Raw genomic sequence first — 21,192 nt, forward strand, 5'->3', positions numbered from 1 at the left:
GCAGAATAAACAGGATGAAGAACAAGACAGAGGGATACTGGCTGCAAACCAGTGAAGGAAAAATATCCCAGGAGAAGAAACCGAACGGCTGCACACAGCCACACACACTCGAGCCACAGCCATGAAGCTTAAAGACGCAAAGCAAACACATGGGCAGAGCGAAGCCCTGGCAGCGCAGAGGTGCTTCCCCCCTCGTGTTTTCAGCTGCGTTCAAGAGACGGTGAGCAATAGTCACCGTCTCACAGACTCTGACATAAGCAGGGGATTTTTTTTTCTTTCTTAAAAATAGCCTGGAGCACAGCTTTAAGCAATCAACACCGTCCAGACAAATCTAGACCACGTCTTGCACAAACTCTGTGTCTCACTTTTGCAAACATTATCTCTGAGGAACAAACCTCAAAGGATTCATCAGGATCCATATGATGAATCCTGATTATTATTGGTCAGTACTGCATTGAGATGCCAGCAAGTTTAGCCTATGGATAGAATAGAATAGAATAGAATAGAATAGAATAGAATAGAATAGAATAGAATAGAATAGAATAGAATAGAATAGAATAGAATAGAATGAAATGAAATGAAATGAAATGAAATGAAATGGAACGGAACAGAACGGAACAGAACGGAACAGAACAGATGGAATAGATGGAACAGAACAGAATAGAATAGAATAGAACAGAATAGAATAGAATAAAACAGAACAGAACAGATGGAATAGATGGAATAGAATAGAATAGAATAGAATAGAATAGAATAGAATAGAATAGAATAGAATAGAATAGAATGGAATGGAATGAATGGAACAGAACAGATGGAATAGAACAGAACAGAACAGAATAGAATAGAATAGAATAGAATAGAATAGAATACAATAGAACAGAATAGAATAGAACATAATAGAATACAATAGAATAGAACAGAATAGAACAGGACAGAATAGAACAGAACAGAACAAAATAGAATACAACAGAACAGAACAGAACAGAATAGAATACAATAGAACAGAACAGAATAGAATAGAACATATTAGAATAGAATAGAATAGAATAGAATAGAACAGAATAGAATAGAATAGAATAGAATAGAATAGAATAGAATAGAATAGAATAGAATAGAATGAAATGAAATGAAATGAAATGAAATGGAACGGAACGGAACGGAACAGATGGAATAGATGGAACAGAATAGAATAGAATAGAATAGAATAGAACAGAATAGAATAAAACAGAACAGAACAGATGGAATAGATGGAATAGAATAGAATAGAATAGAATAGAATAGAATAGAATAGAATAGAATAGAATAGAATAGAATAGAATAGAATGGAATGGAATGGAATGAATGGAACAGAACAGATGGAATAGAACAGAACAGAACAGAATAGAATAGAATAGAATAGAATACAATAGAACAGAATAGAATAGAACATAATAGAATACAATAGAATAGAACAGAATAGAACAGGACAGAATAGAACAGAACAGAACAAAATAGAATAGAACAGAACAGAACAGAACAGAACAGAACAGAATAGAATACAATAGAACAGAACAGAATAGAATAGAACATATTAGAATAGAATAGAATAGAATAGAATAGAATAGAATAGAATAGAACAGAATAGAATAGAATAGAATAGAATAGAATAGAATAGAATAGAATAGAATAGAATATACTGCAACATGACAATGGTCAGTGGAACTTGCCTTTGTGGTTTTCACACAATGTCACTATAGAAAAACAGCATTAATTTATAAAATGGATATAATAAAAACAATCAAGGAAATACAATTATGGCTTATTATGACTTGTTTCTTATGAGGTTTGAATCAGCAACCTATGAATTGTTTGTAATGATACATTTGCTAAGTCACCCACTATGAAGAAGAGTGTTTAACAACACATCCTGTGATTTGAGAGGAAGAACAACAGACCTGAGTGCTGTGGATCTGTGAAATGTCTCAAGTGCACATGAAACAGTCTGCTGGACTACATCTCTGACCACCAACTCTTCATACATTAATAGAGGTTTAACAAATAACTTTGGGATTAGATTTGTTGCATATTTCCAAATAAACAGAATTACAATCCACAAATAAGTGTAAAAAATGTACAGATAAAATAAAAAAGTCCACAAATATGTTAGGACAATTAATTCACAAATAAATAAAGTAAGATTTGGACATTAAATACATTTACAAATATATTTTTATCTCACAAACCATGTTATTTTAGAGTCATCGAGATTGTTTAAAATATTGAATTTATTATCATCTCCATATTTTCCGTTTTCATCTTAGTTATAGTAATTTTGTTGTATGTTTTTGTCATTTTTAATAGTTATTGTTTCTAATGTGTCTCTATATTGTTTTTTTATTAATTTTTCTAAATGAAAATGAAATGTTGCTTTGGCAAATAGCTGAATTAATATGTTTAATTAACAATTATTTACTTCAAGTAACACATTTCTTTTGTGGTTTTAGTTTTAATTAACTATAATAGCCCTGATCGCAGCAGACATTTATGAATCACAGCTTATGCATTTATGACTCACTGTACGCATTTGTGGATTTTAAAACATTTCTAGCATGCACACAAATCTCAAGTCAATCAGATAACAATATTTGTAAATCTCATTATATTTATTTGCGAATTTAATAATCTTTTTGTTTATTTATTTTATTTGCAACTTCGAAAAATTTATTTTACATTTTTTTTTTTTTTTGGAAACATTTAAAATTCGAACCCCAAAGATAACACAATCACCAAGCACGCGGCACACTGTGTGTAGAGACACACAGTGGCTCTTTATGCCAAAAATGATGTTCAGTGAACACAACAAATAAATAAATCAACAACATGCCTTAATAAAGAACAAATGACTGCTCTTTTTGAGTGTGTTGTGAGAGCAGTGAAGCCTCTGGTGCTAATTGTGCAATCCTAAAAGCGGCACCAGAAGAACGGCAGTGTTAAGTGCAGACGCAACGCTTATGTAATTCACCAACACCCTCTCTTCAGAACGCTGGAAGCCCCGCGGGTCAAATCTGGCTGCTGAGTCGACCACGCACATCGATACCAGCCATCAGATTTAACTAACTGCACTAAAGGAAGTTAAAACGATATCTTCAAAGATATCAATCATAACAGAGCCATTGTTCTGTCTTCTTGGGTGTATTTCTGTACAACCGAGGTTTAGCCTGCAGCTAGCACATTTTTGGTTCACTGGAGATTTTAGATTTTTTTTTATGTGTGTGTGTGTGTGTGTAAGAATGACCCTAATGCAAGCATAAACACTTCACTAAAACACGACTATTTATATATGTCAGGCTTTGTTAAATGTAGTCTCTCTGAACATAGAACATCTACATTGAATGCATGATATTGCTGTGATGTTGAATAAAAAAAACAATCTCTTGTACATTTCTGTCCTCTTACTACTATTTATAACCATAATATGTGTATAGTCCATCTACTTAACTACTGTTCTGTATCACAATATTGATATAAAAGCTCTACATTCAGAATACAGGATAATAATGGCATCATATAATTATAATCTTAATACGCACCGGGAGTTCAGATGGTTCTGGAAGGAAGTCGGCATCTTCTCCGAAGATAAAGTCAGGGGGCAGTTCTGGGTCACTGGCATTAAAGATGATGTCCCCTGTAAGAAGAAAAGAGTTAATCACACAGATAATTCCTTCATAAACCATATGAAACAAAACACTTCAGAAATAATCAGGGTTTATTTAAATCGAACCAAACATGCCAAGTGTTAACACACCCATAATTAAAGAGATCTGAACTTTAGATGTCTATATTTAATATTCACGCATGCTACTTACAGTTCCATGTACGCTTTTTATGTAAAAGATAAAGGTTGCATGGATGTTTACCAATGCAAGATCCTATTAGAGCGAACAATCAATGTCGGTATCAAAGACTATTTTGAGTCCATGGCCTAATGGCACTTGTGTTGAGACCCTGGAACTCGAAACTCTCAAAGAGCAATGTAGTACTAATGGACATTAGCAATGGGAATAATGTTCTTCTGATATAAATATTGTTGGACTGGTGTTTCTATTATGATGGGCTTTATCTGTGTGCAAGAGGTAAACATTATGAATGCTGGGATTGATTGGTATCTTTCAATAGCTATGTTTCAATCCACCTGTTTTTATGCGTATTTTGGGATATTGCATAAAAAATGCAGTATAAATGCGTATAAAAGAACGTGTGCGATCAATTGAGGTGGATACATCTTTTATCCGATAAAAAGACATGCACATAAACTATGATGGAAACACATTAACCGAATAAATCCCTCGATCCGCAACAAAAACCTCAGGTGACTTTCCCTCAACAGTGGATGTGATTGAATAACTGGACTAACCAGCGGACCAATCGCATCACAGCATCTCAAATGTTGGTGTGATCATTCTGAAATACCCGAGTCAAAGTCTCATCAGAATGATTTGGTTTGACTCCTACCAGAAGCATCCGAACGCAAGAGAACATGACAGCGTTTATTGAGTTTCGTCTGCCGCTCTGAGACGCAAGTCATTTATGATGGAGGAAAAAATAACCACAGTTTCTTCCCCGATTGCAGCAACTTAATACATTTCCAGGAAGAGACGATTTTGTTGTCTTGAGAACATGGGATGGAAAAGAAGGTAACAATCTACAAATTCTATACTTCCAAGAAAAATGTGTCCCTTTCCTTTAATCCCACACAAAGCACATGAACAAGCTTTCGTATGCGATACCTTTCAGGGAACAAAGATAGGTACAACAAAAAGTACCTCTCCAGAGCATGTCAAAGTACATAGGCTATTTATTTCTTTATCATTATTAAGCACCATGGTAACACTTTATTTTACAGTGTCCTTGATACACGTTACATGTATTATTATAGTAATAACAGTAATTTATGCATAATCACATTCAACTAACCCTATACCAAACCCTGATCCTAACCCAAACCCTACATATTGACACCTTAAAATAAAGTGTAACCAGCATCACTTATAAATCAAAGGTTTTCAGCATTGTAAAGGATTGAATATCTGCTAAAACCCACTCTTTTTTCCATGTGGGTTCCTTTCCTCCTCAATTTGGGCAATGTGTGGACCGCCCTAAGTCATAGTGAGTGCCAAGTTCTGCATGAGAGAACACACAATCCCTATATTGTATACCCCACAAAGTCCAAAGTTTTCTTTCTTTATCCTTAATTATTTATTTTTCCTCTCTCATCTGTTCTTATATTGTTGTTTATCTGTGTTTTGTTTTTGTTTGTTTTTTTGGTTGACGTGTGTATTTTGTAGAGTTGCTGTATGTATTTCTGTATGATAATAATAAATAAATAAAAGAATATTTGCTAAAATATGTCATTTTAATATTTTTTTCAAACATTAATTCTGTCATCATCTACTTGGTCTCATTAAGTTATATGCAAAAACTATGCTAAAGTTCTTAAAATACCTCAGGTGAAAAAGTAAAATTAATGATTAAAACTATTCAAGATACTATTAATGAAAGCTTCTAACTAATGATGTACAGTTCAGTCTGTTTCACATGGGTGTTGTATGGCAGCAGAAGATGTGGTAGCGCACAAGTCTTTTCTATTTCTGGTACTTCTTTGGCTTTTCAGAGCTTAACAATTGGTTGAAATTCCCTTCCGATGTACGGAAAAAACAAATAACTCAAATATCATCCATGTTTCATGTGACTTTGTTTCAAGCATTGTTTTTTGTAGCTTAGTTCCTCTCAATAACTGAAGATTTCACCATATTCAAATAATAGGCTGCACATTTCTATTTATACTGTAGCCATTCTGTTTCTCTTTTTCTTTCTTTCTTTCTTTCTTTCTTTTCCATGGATAAAAAAACAGAGCAAAACAAACACAAGGCAGTAATTTTCCACAGATGGAGCATAGGGGAAAAAAGCCTGGATGATGTTTGTCATACATCTGTCACATCTTGGAAAAGCTGTTGCCAAATATATGAAAAGAGATAGCAGTGGAAATGTTGGGCAAATATGCAGCACTTCCCAAATTTACACCCTGAGGGCAGATGAGATGGGTACTACTCGAGAAACATCGTACCAGCATTGGCAAACTCTTGTGAGGAGCGGAAAGCCGGAGGACTGGGCGCACTTTCTTTGCATGCAAACAACAGACAGTCAGCACTCCTGCCAGAGCAATCACAAGTAAACAATCAGCATTCTTCCTGGAAGTACGGCAACAGGAGAAAAAAAAAAAAAAAAAAAACGAAAAAAAAAAAAACTAGAGCAGGCAACAGTTATGAAATGCACAACCTGTGCAACTCTCTTCACTTTGCCATGCAATGAAGGCAAAGTGGTTTAAACAAAACACTTCTTTCCACTAGTTCTTATTTAGAAACAGTCAGGGATTTTACTTTATTATATATTGTTATGATTTATATCATCCATTAGAATACATTAAATAAGCCGGTTCACTTGATTATATGTGTACCATTCAAAATCGAACCAAGAGCAAAGAAACTATTGCAATTGGTCTTCTTGTTTGCATTGCTGTGATTGGAGTTTTCTACGCTGATCTGTTTCCCTGTAACCTTGTGTTATGTGTTGATTCTTGTGCAGAACAAATAGAAAAGAAGACACGTTAAGTTTCGGGACAACAGCAGTCCTGGAATCAATTTTACTATGGGTAAATATGTACATCGGTTAATAAGTAAAGCAAAGCAGTACAAATCTATTTCTAAAGTTGGACCACTTCTTTTCTCCATCTACATAACATCACTAGGATCTGTCATTCAGAAACAGGGCTTTTCCCATCCCTGTACATAACTGTACCTCTCGGTTCAGCCGGATGATCCGACGGTATCTGCTCGATTATCAAATGTCACCTTCACCTTCAACTCTTCCTTGCCTACAAAACTGCTTGTGGTTTCGGCCAACCTAACACTTCATCACAACTTCTCCATTCAGCTAGGCTCATCAACAATAACTTCATCCAGGACAACCAGGAACCTTGGAGTTGTGATTGATGATTTCAGGCCACATTGCTAGAACTGCCCGGTCCTACAGATTTGCCTTATACAACATTAGGCGGATCAGGCCCTTCCTATCAGAGAATGCTACACAACTCCTTGTCCAAGCTCTTGTTCTATCCAGACTGGACTATTGTAATGCTATCTTGGCAGACCTTCCAGCTTGCACTGTCAAACCTCTGCAAATGATCCAGAATACTGAAGCGAGAGTGGTCTTTATCGAGCTGAAGAGAGCGCACGTCACACCTCTCTTCGGGCCCTCACATACCTACCTTGTTTGGTCCGGATTTTCGGACTTTTAAGTTTGATCCGAATCAAAATTACAGGTGTGAAAGCTCCACCGGACCACGATCCGGACCAAACAGACGAAATTTGGTCAGACGAAAAGAGCTAGTCTCGGCACGGATCAAATTGAACAAAGGTTTGGTTTGTTTCTAGTATGAAAGCATTTTCTGTATGGTTCGGACTTTCAGACCATTTACAGGAAGTTCCGGTGGTTCCCGTGTATCCTAAAACAACGGAGAGAAAAAGACAGAAGATAGCAGGGAAAAAAATCAGGATTGCTTACAGTCTTCTCCTCCTTTCCTGCCGGCGACGATAAAATGTTCACTCATTTGGTGAATTTGAACTAGCCTCGAGTATAGTTGGTGCTGCAGGGAGTAATGCCGTGATAATAACAGTATAGCGGCAACGGTATGCGTCTGTTCATTCATTCTTGTCAAAGTTCCCCGCCGAATTGACAACACGCTGACGTCAGACGCACGTCCGTTTACAAACCAATCAATGTCAAGATGCAGCCCACATAGATGATGACGACAGGACACAAGTATGTCACGTAAAGTTATTAAATGCGCTCGCATAATTGCAATGTGAAACCAAACCAAAACTAACCACGTGTATACAATGTATCAAAACATGAACTTTGGTTCGGATCTGGCGCAGACTTTCAGGTGTGAAAACGCCCTTCATCAATCCACACTGGTTGCCAATAGCCGCTCGCATCAAATTCAAGGCACTGATGCTTGCCTACAGAACACCCACTGGCTCTGCACCCCTATACCTAAACTCACTACCTCAGACTTGTGTGTCCTGAGAAGCTTGTGTTCTGCAAGTGAACGGCGCCTTGTGGTGCCATCCTCAAAGAGGCACAAAATCAGTTTTATGAACCTTTACCTTGACTGTTCCCTGCTGGTGGAATGACCTGCTAACTCAACACAAGCTGCTGAGTCTTTAGCCTTTTTCAAGAAACGTGAACACTTGACCCACTAATAATAACACTTTCTATTCTATTTCTATTTTATCTGGACTGGAGAAAATGAATTCCTCTTATGGTGGGAAATAAAGCACAACACCACAGCAGATGTACTTCAACATTTAGAAAACAGAGATGCATCAAAATCATACGATATGGATTTGCATAGATTTGTAATTCTTAGGCAAAACAAAGGCAAGAGTTATGAAAAGATCTTGAGTCAATTGTCAGCTGTCAGCCACCGTCAGTTGCTCAATCAAACCCAAGAGACGATTCCAACACTTAACTCTGCTATCTTTCTTGATTATTTAGAGGCTGAAAAAAGTCTGATGTGTCTCTACTATCTATCCATAATAGATATTATGAATAATGGATAAGTGGACGCATCAGTTTTCCAAGAAAATCATTTAGACCTGTTTCTATCTAAACAATACCAGAAAAAAAGACTAGGCCTATTTTAATTTATTGGGGGAAAACTCTAAATGTTTAATGGACTGCTTCTTGAACATGAACGTGGAGCATGTTATTACTTAACATAAGAATGTGGATGTAATTCAAATATTGATTACTATGATTTATTGTGGTTAACTGTGACACAGTGTTAATAATGTGTGTCATTCAGTTATGCCTCCAAAATTTGATTTTCCATTTTAATTTACACTTGAGCTCAAGCCACTAATGCACTCTATAGTGCACAACTAAAAGCACTGCCAAACGCATGTCCCAAAATTGACCAAAAACCAAACTTCTTCAATAACCAACCCATAGTTTCTCTTATAATTCTTCAGATCAGACACACATTAAATCACAATATAATGAATAAGTTGATAGCCATAAAGCTCCAAAAGGAAGAAAGCTTCATGGAGTAACCTCAATTGCTCATTGCCAGACTACATGATCAACTCCAGCTCCGAGAAATATGTTCATATGTGGCCTCCGTGAAAAACTGCTTGAGTGTTTGAGTGTCTCATGACTCAGAGCTATAACAGGAACTCCCAATTAAGATCATTGCCAAGTTATAATTACTATCCAACCTCATTAAACATCACTGAGCTGTGGTACTTGAAAGCATTTCAGATAAAACCTCTAAAAGCTCTTCTCAGAAGCTTGTTTCCAAATCAAAAGGATTGTGCTTTCAGTGCACCGCCATTCCTAATCTTGAAGAATCTGTGTAAAACATTTTATTTGGCCTAACATTTGCAACATGTTCATAGTGTAACGACCCTTAAAGAAAGTGGTTCTGCCAGTTTATGGGGAAATTAAAACCCCAGTTTGTCTCTTTTATTTTGTAATTGATGGTATTGTACACTCTAAAAAAATGTTGAATTGTTTCAACCCATTTTGGATCAAATATGGACAAACCTAACTATTGGTTTACATTTTTAAATACAATTTTAAACCCAACGGTTGGGTTTGTCCATATTTGACCCAAACATGGGTTGAAACAACCCAGCATTTTTTTAGAGAGTACAATGCAATCAATTACAAAATAAAGCTAATAAACAGAAGGTAAGATTTTTAGGCCTGGGCTCGCACATGCTGTGATGCTCATGTCAAGATTTTATTGTTTAAAATAGAGATCATGATTCTGAATAGACAACTAAACAAAATAACATGTAATTTGTTAAAAACACAAAATGTTTGTCACTGCAGTCTATTTAAAAAAAACACAGATTTTTTTTTCTTTTTTTAGTCGGGTTGAATGAATGATTCAATGACTCATAAATACTTCACTTGTTTCACAGTCTCGTGAAGCCAGACCTTCAGACTAACGGCAGAAGTTCTGTCTGTCGCAGCTTTTCTTGGCCAAGGAACGTCCCAAAAGGACGTTTGATTGACATGTAATGCCACCAATCACAGTTCGTTTTGTTCCGCGTCATGTTTAGGGGGCATGACAATATAATGTCGATGTTCCTACAATAACAGACCGGCGTGCATCTAATAAATTATTCATTTAAGAACGCTGTGCAAGTTTACGGCAATAATGGAGCCGCGAATTTCACATACTTTTGAAATTCCAGCATTTAGTTGATCCTGGTAAGCGCTCATTGTCACGGTTGTAAACACAACAGCGTTCTTCTTCCACGTTTTGGCATCGCAATATTTGTTTTCAGGCGGACCGATAAAGACCGCGACACACACGTCTCCCGGACATCCTGTAGAATTCAACCAATCAGATGAAGACTTCAAAACTCCTGAAGTGTTTCCAGAAAAGTGTGCTGTATGCATCAGAAGTACTACTTGTTTTATTACTGAATGAATCAATGTTTTTGAACGAATCTCTTGAATGAATGATTCAATGAAAAATCTATTTTTTTACAGTCACCTGTCGCCACCTACTGGTGTAACGTTGGATTGATACATTATTTATTTGAAGCATCATGTTACTTTCAAAAGGAGATCTTGATTGCTTCTGTATGCATCAATGTTTGTATCCGAACTATAAACTTTTATCCCAGTACTTCTGCAATAATATGAATTAATAATGATACTGTGTGGTTGAAAAGTCTGTTTGTAAAGCTGTTTCACACCTAAACATGACCACTACTCTCTCTGGTTTAGCATCAACGCCAACACACATCTGAACTGCTGTGATCGTACTTGTCAAAGGTTTAATAGACGAGGCCGAATCACTGTCATTTTAGGAATAAAATCCTGTGGGTGCTTGAATAGAGATCGAGATATTTTAACGATTAATTATGCAACTGTATTCGGCAAGTCTCTATTATATTCTCATAGCAATATTAGTATGGCGCCCCTCTGTTCAGGATCAATAAAGTATAATTTATGACTGTACAACAAACATATTCGACAACTTACCTGGGAAACTTGGCGAGTCGAGTAGTGTTATTTTAATATAGGGCATATCGTTTTTGTTCAGGTTTTTTATTTTTATATATATTTTTTACACTTTACTTTTTATATTTAATTTGGTTGTGTTTGTCATTTTGTTACTTTTATATTTGTTTTATATATATATATATATATATATATATATATATATATATATAGTTCATTAAGCTTTTGTTTTTAGTTTACTTAGTTTTTGTACTTAAACTAAACAAATATGATAAATGTTGCTTTGGGAACTACCTGAAATAAAATAAAAAAATGTTTAGTTTACAATAATAACCCTGTGTGTATGGATTAATTTGATTTCCTTTTGGGGGCTTTTTGGACCCCACTGAACCAAAATGTTAGAAATATTCTTCAAAATATCTTCTTTTGTGTTCCACAGAAGTGTTATGAATATGTGAAACAGCGTGCGGGCGAGTTATGACAGAAATTTCAAACTATTCGTTTAAGTATAAATGATAGTGATGTTTGCCTTAGCAAGAATGAGATACTAAATTACTAACATGATTGTCATGAACTCAAATACACTCTGCTCATTAAACACAAAATATCACCTCAGCTTTAATAAGGTTTTAATCAATCACTTCATAGCACTTTGATGAAAAATTCCAGAGCTGAAGTTTATAAGAACATGTCAGATATTAAAAACAGAGCTACCACAGTGTTTTGTACTTTCCTGTTTTTCACATTTCTACAGTTTTCTGTAAGTAATGAGTATAAAACAACGACATGATTTATCACTGTGGTCTGAAAATACAATAAATCAATAATGCGTCACTACACATTACTAAGGGCCACACATTAAATTAACACTATTTCGGCATGTCAGGCAAGAACTTTGTAGGCTGCAGGAACAACTATTGCAAACCACTACTTCATATATGATCTCTGATTAGTTCATATACTCTAGAAGAGAACTACTACTTACATTTGAGAGTCTCTCCAGCATATGGAATATGAAGTTTAAATCTGTCACAGCAAGGACCAGGCATTAATGATGTGCAGCTGAAGGGAAAAAAGAAGAAAAGAACTGTCAATACTTCGATAACATGGCATGATTTTGAGGCACTTCAGAGCGTTCAATATGCCCTCCTGAAGATGTCCATCTTTATTCATTTGTACATGTGAAGTGCATTTACACTAATGGTCAAAAGTAGGATTTTTTTTTTTCTTTTTTTTAAAGTCTGCATTTATTTGATCAAAAATACAATACAAACAGTAATATTGTGAAATATTACTGCCATTTAAAATGTTTTTAAACTGTTTTCTACTTTAATATATTTTAAAATGTAATATATTCCTGCGATCAAAGCTTAATTTTCGGTATCATTACTGACATTAGTGTCACATGATCCTTCAGAAATTCATTCTAACATGCTGATTTGGTGAAACTCGGCCAATCGTGAAACAGCGTTACGTTAATGTTTACTTTAACGACACCGAGCAAAGCCGGACAAACTTTATATCCAGAATGCATTGCGTTTGTCAGGCACTGATCGGCCTGCGCCCCGTCGGGGTTCAGTCAAACTCACCTCATGACACAAGAAACTACATAACCAATTAAAACAAGTGACTGTATAGTTAATATATAGTTGTGAATATAGTTAATAATTTAATGTATTTGAATTAATGAAAAGGGTCTGCAATAATCGTAAAGGCCTTGAACTGTAAAGCTCAGCGAGGGATAGAAAATTACAGCCAATTTCTTTTTCATCAAACATATTGCACTGCAGTTCTTTTTACATAAAGTCTTGATATTATTTTTAATCTAGATATTTGAAGAAGTAGTGCCTGATTGATCAACTCTGAAAAGTCCCCTCAGCTTTCTGGAATACTGATTGAGCAATTGTGATAAGATTTTAATTCAAAAGTAGGCTATTTTAGTTGTAGCCTATTAGATATTAGTCATATTCATCAACGAATACATTGTTCCCTAAAAGTTATAACTTTTTGCATAGTTACCAGAACACTCACCCGGTCTTGAGGTCAGTGATCCGGAGACAGCCAGAGGAGTCTAACCCGACCCGTCCGTTGCGCACCACAGTGCAGAGTAAAGGCCGGAGCTCCGGAGAGATCCGGCTCAGTGCCACTTCTGGAGACAGACTGTTCATCTTACACACAAAAGATCAGACAGCATGACAATACAGACATGTTCATTCATTATGAGAGCTTTCCATGAGTTGTAAGGTAAATAACGCAATAGTCTAAACCAGGAGTGGCCCTCGAGATCCACTGTTTAACTCTGATCAAACGCACCTGGACAAGATCATCAAGGTGTTCAGGATTACTAGAGAGATACAGAGAGTCGAGTTTGATCAGGGATGGAGAGGGATCTTGAGGGCCAGAGTTCCAAACCCTGGTCTATTCTGTCCTATATACGCTAAAAATAATTTCTTCTCTTTGCATAATAACATAAAATGACACAAGCATGTGTCCATCAAACTCACATCGAAATCATATGACTATATATTACTGTCTTAAGGCCCGTTCACACCAAGGACAATAACTATAACGACAACTATAAAGATATAACTCTAAGAATCGTTGTAAATATAAAAGAATAGAAGAGTCCACTCATCCCAAAACTATAACAATAACGGCACTGAAAAACGATTTTGTTGGAATTACTTTCAGAATGATTTATTTCCAGCTGTTGAACGAATAAAAACATCAAGAGCTTGAGCATTTTAAGTGGCAGATGACAAAACTAAAGCACACACTTCAAATAAACAGAACAATACTGTGGACATTAGTATAATTTTCTTTATAGTTATCGTTCTTTGTGTGAACAGGCCTTTGGGGATATTAATATTACTATTATTTGTATTATTATATTTTTATTGATTGGCTTCTTAAAAACACCAGTGTGAATGCAATGTAGACTGAGACTCTATTACAACTAAAGGAGGTTTGAGTCCACTTTAAAGTCCAGATACAAGGCAGTTGACAGTAGCCATTGACTTCCATAGTAGGGAAAAATACTATGGAAGTCAGTGGTTACCATCCACTGTTTGGTTACCAACATTCTTCAAAATATGTATATTTTTTGTAAGTGTGTTTAGTAGAAGAAATTCATACAGGTTTGTAACAACTTGAGGGTGAGTAAATGATGACAGAATTTTCATTTTTGGGTGAACTATCTCTTTAAGTAAGAGATGTAAACACAGAATAGGCTGTATTGTCCTGGCTGACACTAATTAATAAGTGGATTCCCACAGTATAAAATAAATAAATCTTGTTTAGACAGGAAAAAGTAAATAAAAATAAGTCATCAGCGTGATATCCAGCTGTGTAAAACACATTATTATCATGGAACACATTAATAACACTGATGATATTTACTAATACTGTCGAGCAGCTGCAGTGACACACAAAACAACAACACTACCACAACACATGTGGATGAGTGAATCGAAGAATTTGAGTTTGTTGTGTAGTTTGATTTGATTTTGTTTATTCAGTTTGTTTTAGAGCTGCAAATATATGCTAACAGACCGGCTAGCATGCTAATCCTGCACTATGAACGAGTTTCTCTTTGCTAATTATGTTTCTTTCTTTATCAAAGAAGTCGTTTCGATCAAGTAACATTTTCGTACGTAACAAATGCCGTTTCAGTACCTTTTATATGTAATGTAGAACAACTTTCGAGTATGAACTCATTCCTCACTTCCGCTGTTGTTATTGAGACTTGTTTATGGATGTTTATCAATATGCCTGATAGTTTTACCACGGCTTTCCTGAATGACTTACGCGAATAATACGTGCGTGTGTTCAATAGTATACTCTATTAAACATATATACATTTTCTACATGCTAATAATGTTTAGTCTCGTTTGAAATCATAAATCCTTCATTTTAAAGACAGGCGAATACTGTGACAGCTCAAAATGGGCTTGTGTCTAGTCATGTGTTTCTGTGCTGTCAGATAGACGTGAGTACAAAGTGCTGCTTTGGCAGGTTAGATATCGCTTTATTCAGTGGACAAATAGGTAAAAATGTAAAATATTATTATGTACAAAATGATTTTAAATGCTAATTAATTATGCACTTGAAATTATTTAATGTGATATTGCATGAATTCTTGTGAATGAGATGATTAATCAAGTATCAGAATCAGAATGATCTTTATTGCCAAGTATGTTTACACACACACACACACACACACACACACACACACACACACACACACACACACACACAAGGAATTTGTCTTGGTGACAGGAGCTTCCAGTGCAGAAGTACAGAAATGAAATATAACAATAATATAAGACACAAAAATTGTAATAATGCAATATAATACAGTATTGGAAATATAGAGGAAATATATATAATTGTTTTAATAAATGTTCAGATATGTATATCATATAGTGTATAATGTAACTAGTTTAGTCTTAGCATTGTCCACACAAACATTCAAAACTTATTGCACATTAAGCAAGATTTTAAATTACACTCAAACATGCACTCAGAAGTTGCTAGTAAATTTAATAAACGATTACAAAGAAACAGCATAAAATACATTTAATTAACCGAGAGGTTTTGAAGTAGAAAACTGAAATATTTTTATTTTTATTTTATTATAATAGTTTTATTTTCAGCGTTAGACATATTGTTTTCCGGTGTAGATATTAGACGATGCAAAAGATTTAGTAGACTTTGTAGAATTAATAGAAAAATAATTAGTAGACTCAACCACTGCCCAGCTAAACCAGCCTAGATAAACAGTTCTGTAAAAATCCTCAAATATTTTCACGATTGTAAATAAAATACACTTCTTACCTCCTTTAACAAGACTGTATCAACCTAACTAGATATTGTTATTCCCAACACTGCACATTTTGTTTCTGCAGGAACTAATGACTTGATTTTATCAGATTGTCAAATAATCCTGACTGAATAATTTGTTGCATCTTACTTTCATGACAATATTTTCTCCTGAGACATCCATGAAATAATAAAGCCATACATATAATACACGATTAAATTATTTTGATCACATTTCGACTCTCTTTGTTCGTTTTATCGTGCAGAGAGGATCATATCTAAGTCTCAGGCCCGAACAGCAAAACACTCGAAGCCATTCAAACCAGTAAGATTGATTTGAATCTAAATATGCAGAAAATGCAGCCTGGACTTCAGTTATTTTGAGAAAATGTAGGCTGTTCCTTAGCCAGCGGCAGGCTTTTACAGTCCCCTGAGGCATGCTGGGAGATTTGAGCAGATTAACACTCCACTATTCACATATGTTGCCTACACGCGAGGGATTGAATTAATGAAGGATTTCCATGGTTGTTGTCAATCACATGATCCAGTCCTGAAATAATCATCCACAGTAGAGTAGGCATGATTAATGTGGATCACAACTACCGATGTTTAAACGTTTAATTGTTGTTCTCCGCAATTTAATCTCAAGATTTCATTAGAAATCTATGTAAATAATGTCAAATATTCAGTCTAAATGTTGTTGTTTTTGTCATTATGAATGTCATCAGGTCATGCCTGCAGACGTGAGTGTTGTAGTGGTGGGATCTTGTATGACTGACTTAGTAAGGTAAGCCATCAAAGGATTCAGTGTCATAGTGAACCAGACCCGGGGCAAATGTGTGCCACATGTTTTAAATACGTGGGCAAACATGCCTTTGTAATGCATTCCTCTGTTCTGATGAACAAAAGCAGTGATTGCAGCAAAATCTACACTGACAATGAACAATAGAGATCCATGTAATCATACTGTACGATTACTGACCCATGCATTCTAGAAGAGCATTCGTTGCAATATGAAATCGTGCATTATATACAAATACGTTTGAGTAGACATTATATGCAACAACCATTTTTTTCAAATAATATGATAATTTAACGTCACATAATTTTTTTTTACTGTATAGTTAGAAAAAAACATGCCTTCATAAAATAAAAAATAATTTTCATGTTCAATTTCATGCAATTTTCAACAAATCTACCCTCTGTTATGAACTTAAAGCTGAGACCGCACATATTATACCAAACAATGATTTCATGCTCATGTGACAAACTCGCACACTCATCGTCGCTATGATTGTGGAACATATTCCACTTGCAGAAGGCAGACTTTAAGATTTTAAAATAACTCGGAAAGGAATTAGTCCTTCCAGCAGGAACCAAATAAGGTCCAACAAAGGCAGATTTGGGGAACTGCCTTCTGTTCTGCCAGCTCTGTCTATTATTAATATTTCCCCAGGGAACTGATTCACCGCTCACTGGTCATATTTGCCGCTGGCAGTTTTTTTTTTTTTTTTTTTTTTTTGTCGTTCTGGCTGCAGTGTTTTCAGGTGCACCTCTTGACTGGAATACGGCGTACACTTGCAGCTGTGCAAACTAGTAAACTTTCACCTTGCTCATACACTCATACACCCTGAGTTTTTATTTTTGCAGTGCAATGTATTACTTTGATGTCAAAAGCTGAATTTTCAGCATCATTACTCCAGTCTTCTGTGTCACATGATCCTTCAGAGGTTATTTTAATATGCTGATTTGTGGTTTAGGTAACATTTATGATTATTATCAATGAATGTTTTGTGGAAACCATGATACATGTGTGAACATATTTTGATTGAAATGTTTTTGGTTACAAATGATTTGATCAATTTAATGTGTTCTTTCTGCATAAAAGTAATGATTTCTTAAAATAATAATTGCAAATCATTACTGACCCCAAGTATTTGAACAGTAAAGTGTAGTGTATCCAAGTGTCCAAGTCTCTGTGTTATTCTGATCTCTTTTTCTTGGGGCCTTCTTTTAATGTGTATGGGGTTTTTAAACAAACATCAAAATCCAATGTTTATATAAAAACATAGCCAAACCTTATTAAACGTAATTTTTTCACTTTTTATTATTTGAGGTATCATTCCACAATTGGCGCAAGACAAGGTATGCCAGATTTGAATAAGTCAGGTTAGGCGTTTGTTCAGAAGAGGAAATGTTTCTCAAAGAGATAATCCAGAAACAACATTTTCCTTTCCATACATAACTAAATCATATTCATTTCTTGCTTTGTCATACCTTAAGTAATCAAAACAAACTACCCCTTACGGGGAAAAAAAAAGTTCCAATTGCTCATATACGTTACCATTAAAGACATCCAGTCATCAATGTTGGCCTTTGAACAGAAGAGATTGCATCAATTAGGCAATAGTTCTGATGGGAAGTGTGTGTTTGTTTTTTTGGAGGGTGGCTGACACATTTCACCCATCAAAGTGCTATGCATGGCTTTGAAGTGTAAAATCCAGTTTTCGTTGTGGCTTGTGTTTTCTGATAGTCAAACGGAGTCAGTGTCTCGTGTGGAACGTGTGTGTGTTTGTGCTGAAGCCAGACAGTGCCACCTGCTGATTACTGTTCAGACCTATTGGTGTGTCTTCACTGGAGCCGTCAGTGTGTGATGTTAGTGCGGCACACACAAGTCTTGCACACTCTTAGCCTGGGGTCTCGTATATTCATGAAACAATTCACTTCAGGAACTTTATCTTTGGTTCAAACTGGGCCTTTTTTTGTAATAGAGACGTTACTGATAAAACTATGTTACTTTGATAAACATCATAGCACTAAATGATGAACATATTGATGCACCATTGTAGTTACACGGTACTAACACAAAAAAAAAAATTGTATTTTATTTTCCTCCTTCGCTTACATTTTTATCTCTCTCTCTTTTTGCATGTATAAGGTATATTTACAGGTGAAAAGGGTAAACATTTTAACCAATAGATATCACCATAGCATCACAGTACATCAATACACGTTTTCTGAAATGTTGTGTTTAAATATGCAAACGAGCCATTAACTACTTAAATATGCACTAATAATTTGCATAAACGTCCAGCACAGAAATCTAAACACTGGATAAAGCCAGGTTCAAAATTCATTTTATTTTGTTGACATTAGAGTTATAGGTTATATATATATATATATATATATATATATATATATATATATATATATATATATATATATATATATATATATAATCTGATAAAATAAACACTTAAATGTGCATTTTGGATGTCTTCTTTCCATTAGTCTGAAGTTATGAAAGCAAGTTAGCCCAGAACTACAAAATTGACCAGTGTCTGAAAAAACAATGGTTTTGCCTGTAATGTCTTGATTTAAAGTATGTTTATTATGGTACTTAATAATCTCTGTATTCATATTATATGGCATTTGCATGATATTCCAAAGTACTTGAACAATGCTATGAAATTACCATGTCTAAAGAAAAAAAAAATCTATTGCCTTACAAATAAATAAAATGCAAAAAAAAAAGAAAAGTACTTGCATAAAGAATAAAAATGCATGTGGCATGGATAAATAAAATGCAATAGACTCTGCACGGACATTAATGAAATGGTTTTAATTAAACCACATTGTAGATGAAAATAATACAAGAAAAATAAAAATGCTAGTTATTAATAATGAATCAATGAATTGTTAAAAGCAAATACTTGTTCTTTTATTGCCACAATGTACAATTGCACACATTGTTTCTCATGCAGGCTGTTTGAGGTCCTGCCTTTATAAAGTAGTGAACATCTGCGTGGACCACAGCCTACGTCACACAACACCTGTTGTTTCCTCTTGGCACTGGAAAGTCACAGTGTTTGTATCAGAAATGCGTTTGTGGGAGAATGACTATTGCTCATAAAACAATAGAGGAAGTGTAAGCGAGGAGTTAAGGTGAGGCCCGTCTGACTGTAACCTGTGACACAGACAGTGACTCAGTCTGACAACCTTAGAATGCAAGTTGTAAAATAGTGCATCCACACTAAACACTTTAGATTTAGAAAGACCCTGCACTCATATTACTATGAATGGAAGAACATGCAACGCGCAATAAGTCCTGCTTTCTAAACAAAAGCCAATCGCCAATTGATTCCCAAATTGCATTTTTGTTTGTCATGATTTGAGCATTTGGAAATGGAATTTATGAGACAGTTGTCGGATTTCATTGTTGATTTCGAATATGAAATTTAATAAAAAGCTTGGTGAACAGCTTTGAAGAATTTGATTTTTGAAATAGCTGCTCGTGAGGCATGAGTGAAATGACTTGCCTTAAATGGACTTTGATCCACAATCCTATTGGTTGTACAGTTGAATCTATGCAAATAGAAATTTCAGTGCAGTTGTGCGGTCATAATTACAATTTCCGTCTTCTTTGCTGACCCAAGAGCATTGCTTGTGGTGAAAGTGTCGCAGATGTGAAGTTATTACTGCAATAGTAGTGTTTTGCTTAACCTTCTTCATTGTCTTCAAGTTTCTGACCAGCAACAATTCTTTTATTTATTATACATCCTTTCATTATTTATCATTAATACTCAATTAAAAAGTGTTTTAAAAAAAAAAGTCAGTTCAGATTTGAAAATGTGGGGAAATATGCCTTGTGGTCACTTTTAATTTCCCTCCATTAGTTCTTTATCTTAAGTATTTTTTTCTTTATCAGCATAATTTATCACAGTTCATCAAAAACATCATAAACAAAAAGCTGAAATCTCTTTACTCACCGCTCGCTTTACTAAAATCGCGGCAGGATCTTTGTTTATCCGCATTGACTTCCTGTAATATTCCCTCTCTTAACCACACAACACACATGCGAAAAACAACTTTATCGGCTCATTCTGCCATCACATAAACATGGGCACCCGGAGACTTGGATTGGGGCCAGACCGTAACTAGATGTCTGGGATTGAGGTTTATTTTTTTTCTTCTGTTGTTCAATAGAATGAGTAATGCCTGCTAGTTCTGCTCGGGTGAAAGGCTGATGGACCCCGCTCTGAAATGTCACGCACTAAACAGCACAGCAATTAGCTTTTTAGGGAGTTCAGGACACCTGCCTTTGATTTAGAAGGACTCTGTAATGTCATGTCATATTACTTTCATTTACAGCTCACAAGAATGTTTCCAGTAAAAGTTCCTTTCATTCAAACAATATGGACTTTTTAGTCATTCCTCTGAAAACAAAGTGCATAAAGCGGTACAAAGATACACAGTGCATTAATTCAACAATTGCTTTCAAATTAAGAC

At 35.2% G+C, this 21,192-nt stretch overlaps 2 protein-coding genes across 11 annotated transcripts in view; one reads left to right on the top strand and one right to left on the bottom strand.

Annotated features, from left to right (window-relative positions):
* Nucleotides 1–15,040, bottom strand: part of babam2 (BRISC and BRCA1 A complex member 2) — a 94,464-nt gene extending 79,424 nt beyond the window's left edge. Inside the window, exons 1-4 of the mRNA XM_081347730.1 lie at nucleotides 14,758–15,040; nucleotides 13,114–13,250; nucleotides 12,068–12,144; nucleotides 3,570–3,664 (exon numbers count right to left, since the gene is read on the bottom strand). Of these exons, the coding sequence (XP_081203856.1) occupies nucleotides 3,570–3,664; nucleotides 12,068–12,144; nucleotides 13,114–13,250 (309 nt within the window). The 5' untranslated portion in view covers nucleotides 14,758–15,040. The remainder of the gene's footprint in view (nucleotides 1–3,569; nucleotides 3,665–12,067; nucleotides 12,145–13,113; nucleotides 13,251–14,757) is intronic.
* The window catches only part of rbks (ribokinase), a 36,289-nt gene continuing 30,131 nt past the window's right edge, over nucleotides 15,035–21,192 (top strand). For 3 of the 10 annotated variants that reach the window (XM_081347734.1, XM_081347731.1, XM_081347736.1), the window contains exons 1-2: nucleotides 15,047–15,128; nucleotides 16,632–16,690. In XM_081347734.1, the coding sequence (XP_081203860.1) occupies nucleotides 16,635–16,690 (56 nt within the window). In that variant the 5' untranslated portion in view covers nucleotides 15,047–15,128; nucleotides 16,632–16,634. Of the gene's footprint in view, nucleotides 15,275–16,169; nucleotides 16,229–16,631; nucleotides 16,691–21,192 lie in introns of all 10 variants that reach the window. The other 7 variants (XM_081347735.1, XM_081347733.1, XM_081347740.1 and 4 more) reach the window with 6 other exon arrangements.

Source organism: Scardinius erythrophthalmus (assembly GCF_964197995.2).
Source record: "Scardinius erythrophthalmus genome assembly, chromosome: 19".
In the NCBI taxonomy this organism is placed as follows: domain Eukaryota; kingdom Metazoa; phylum Chordata; class Actinopteri; order Cypriniformes; family Leuciscidae; genus Scardinius; species Scardinius erythrophthalmus.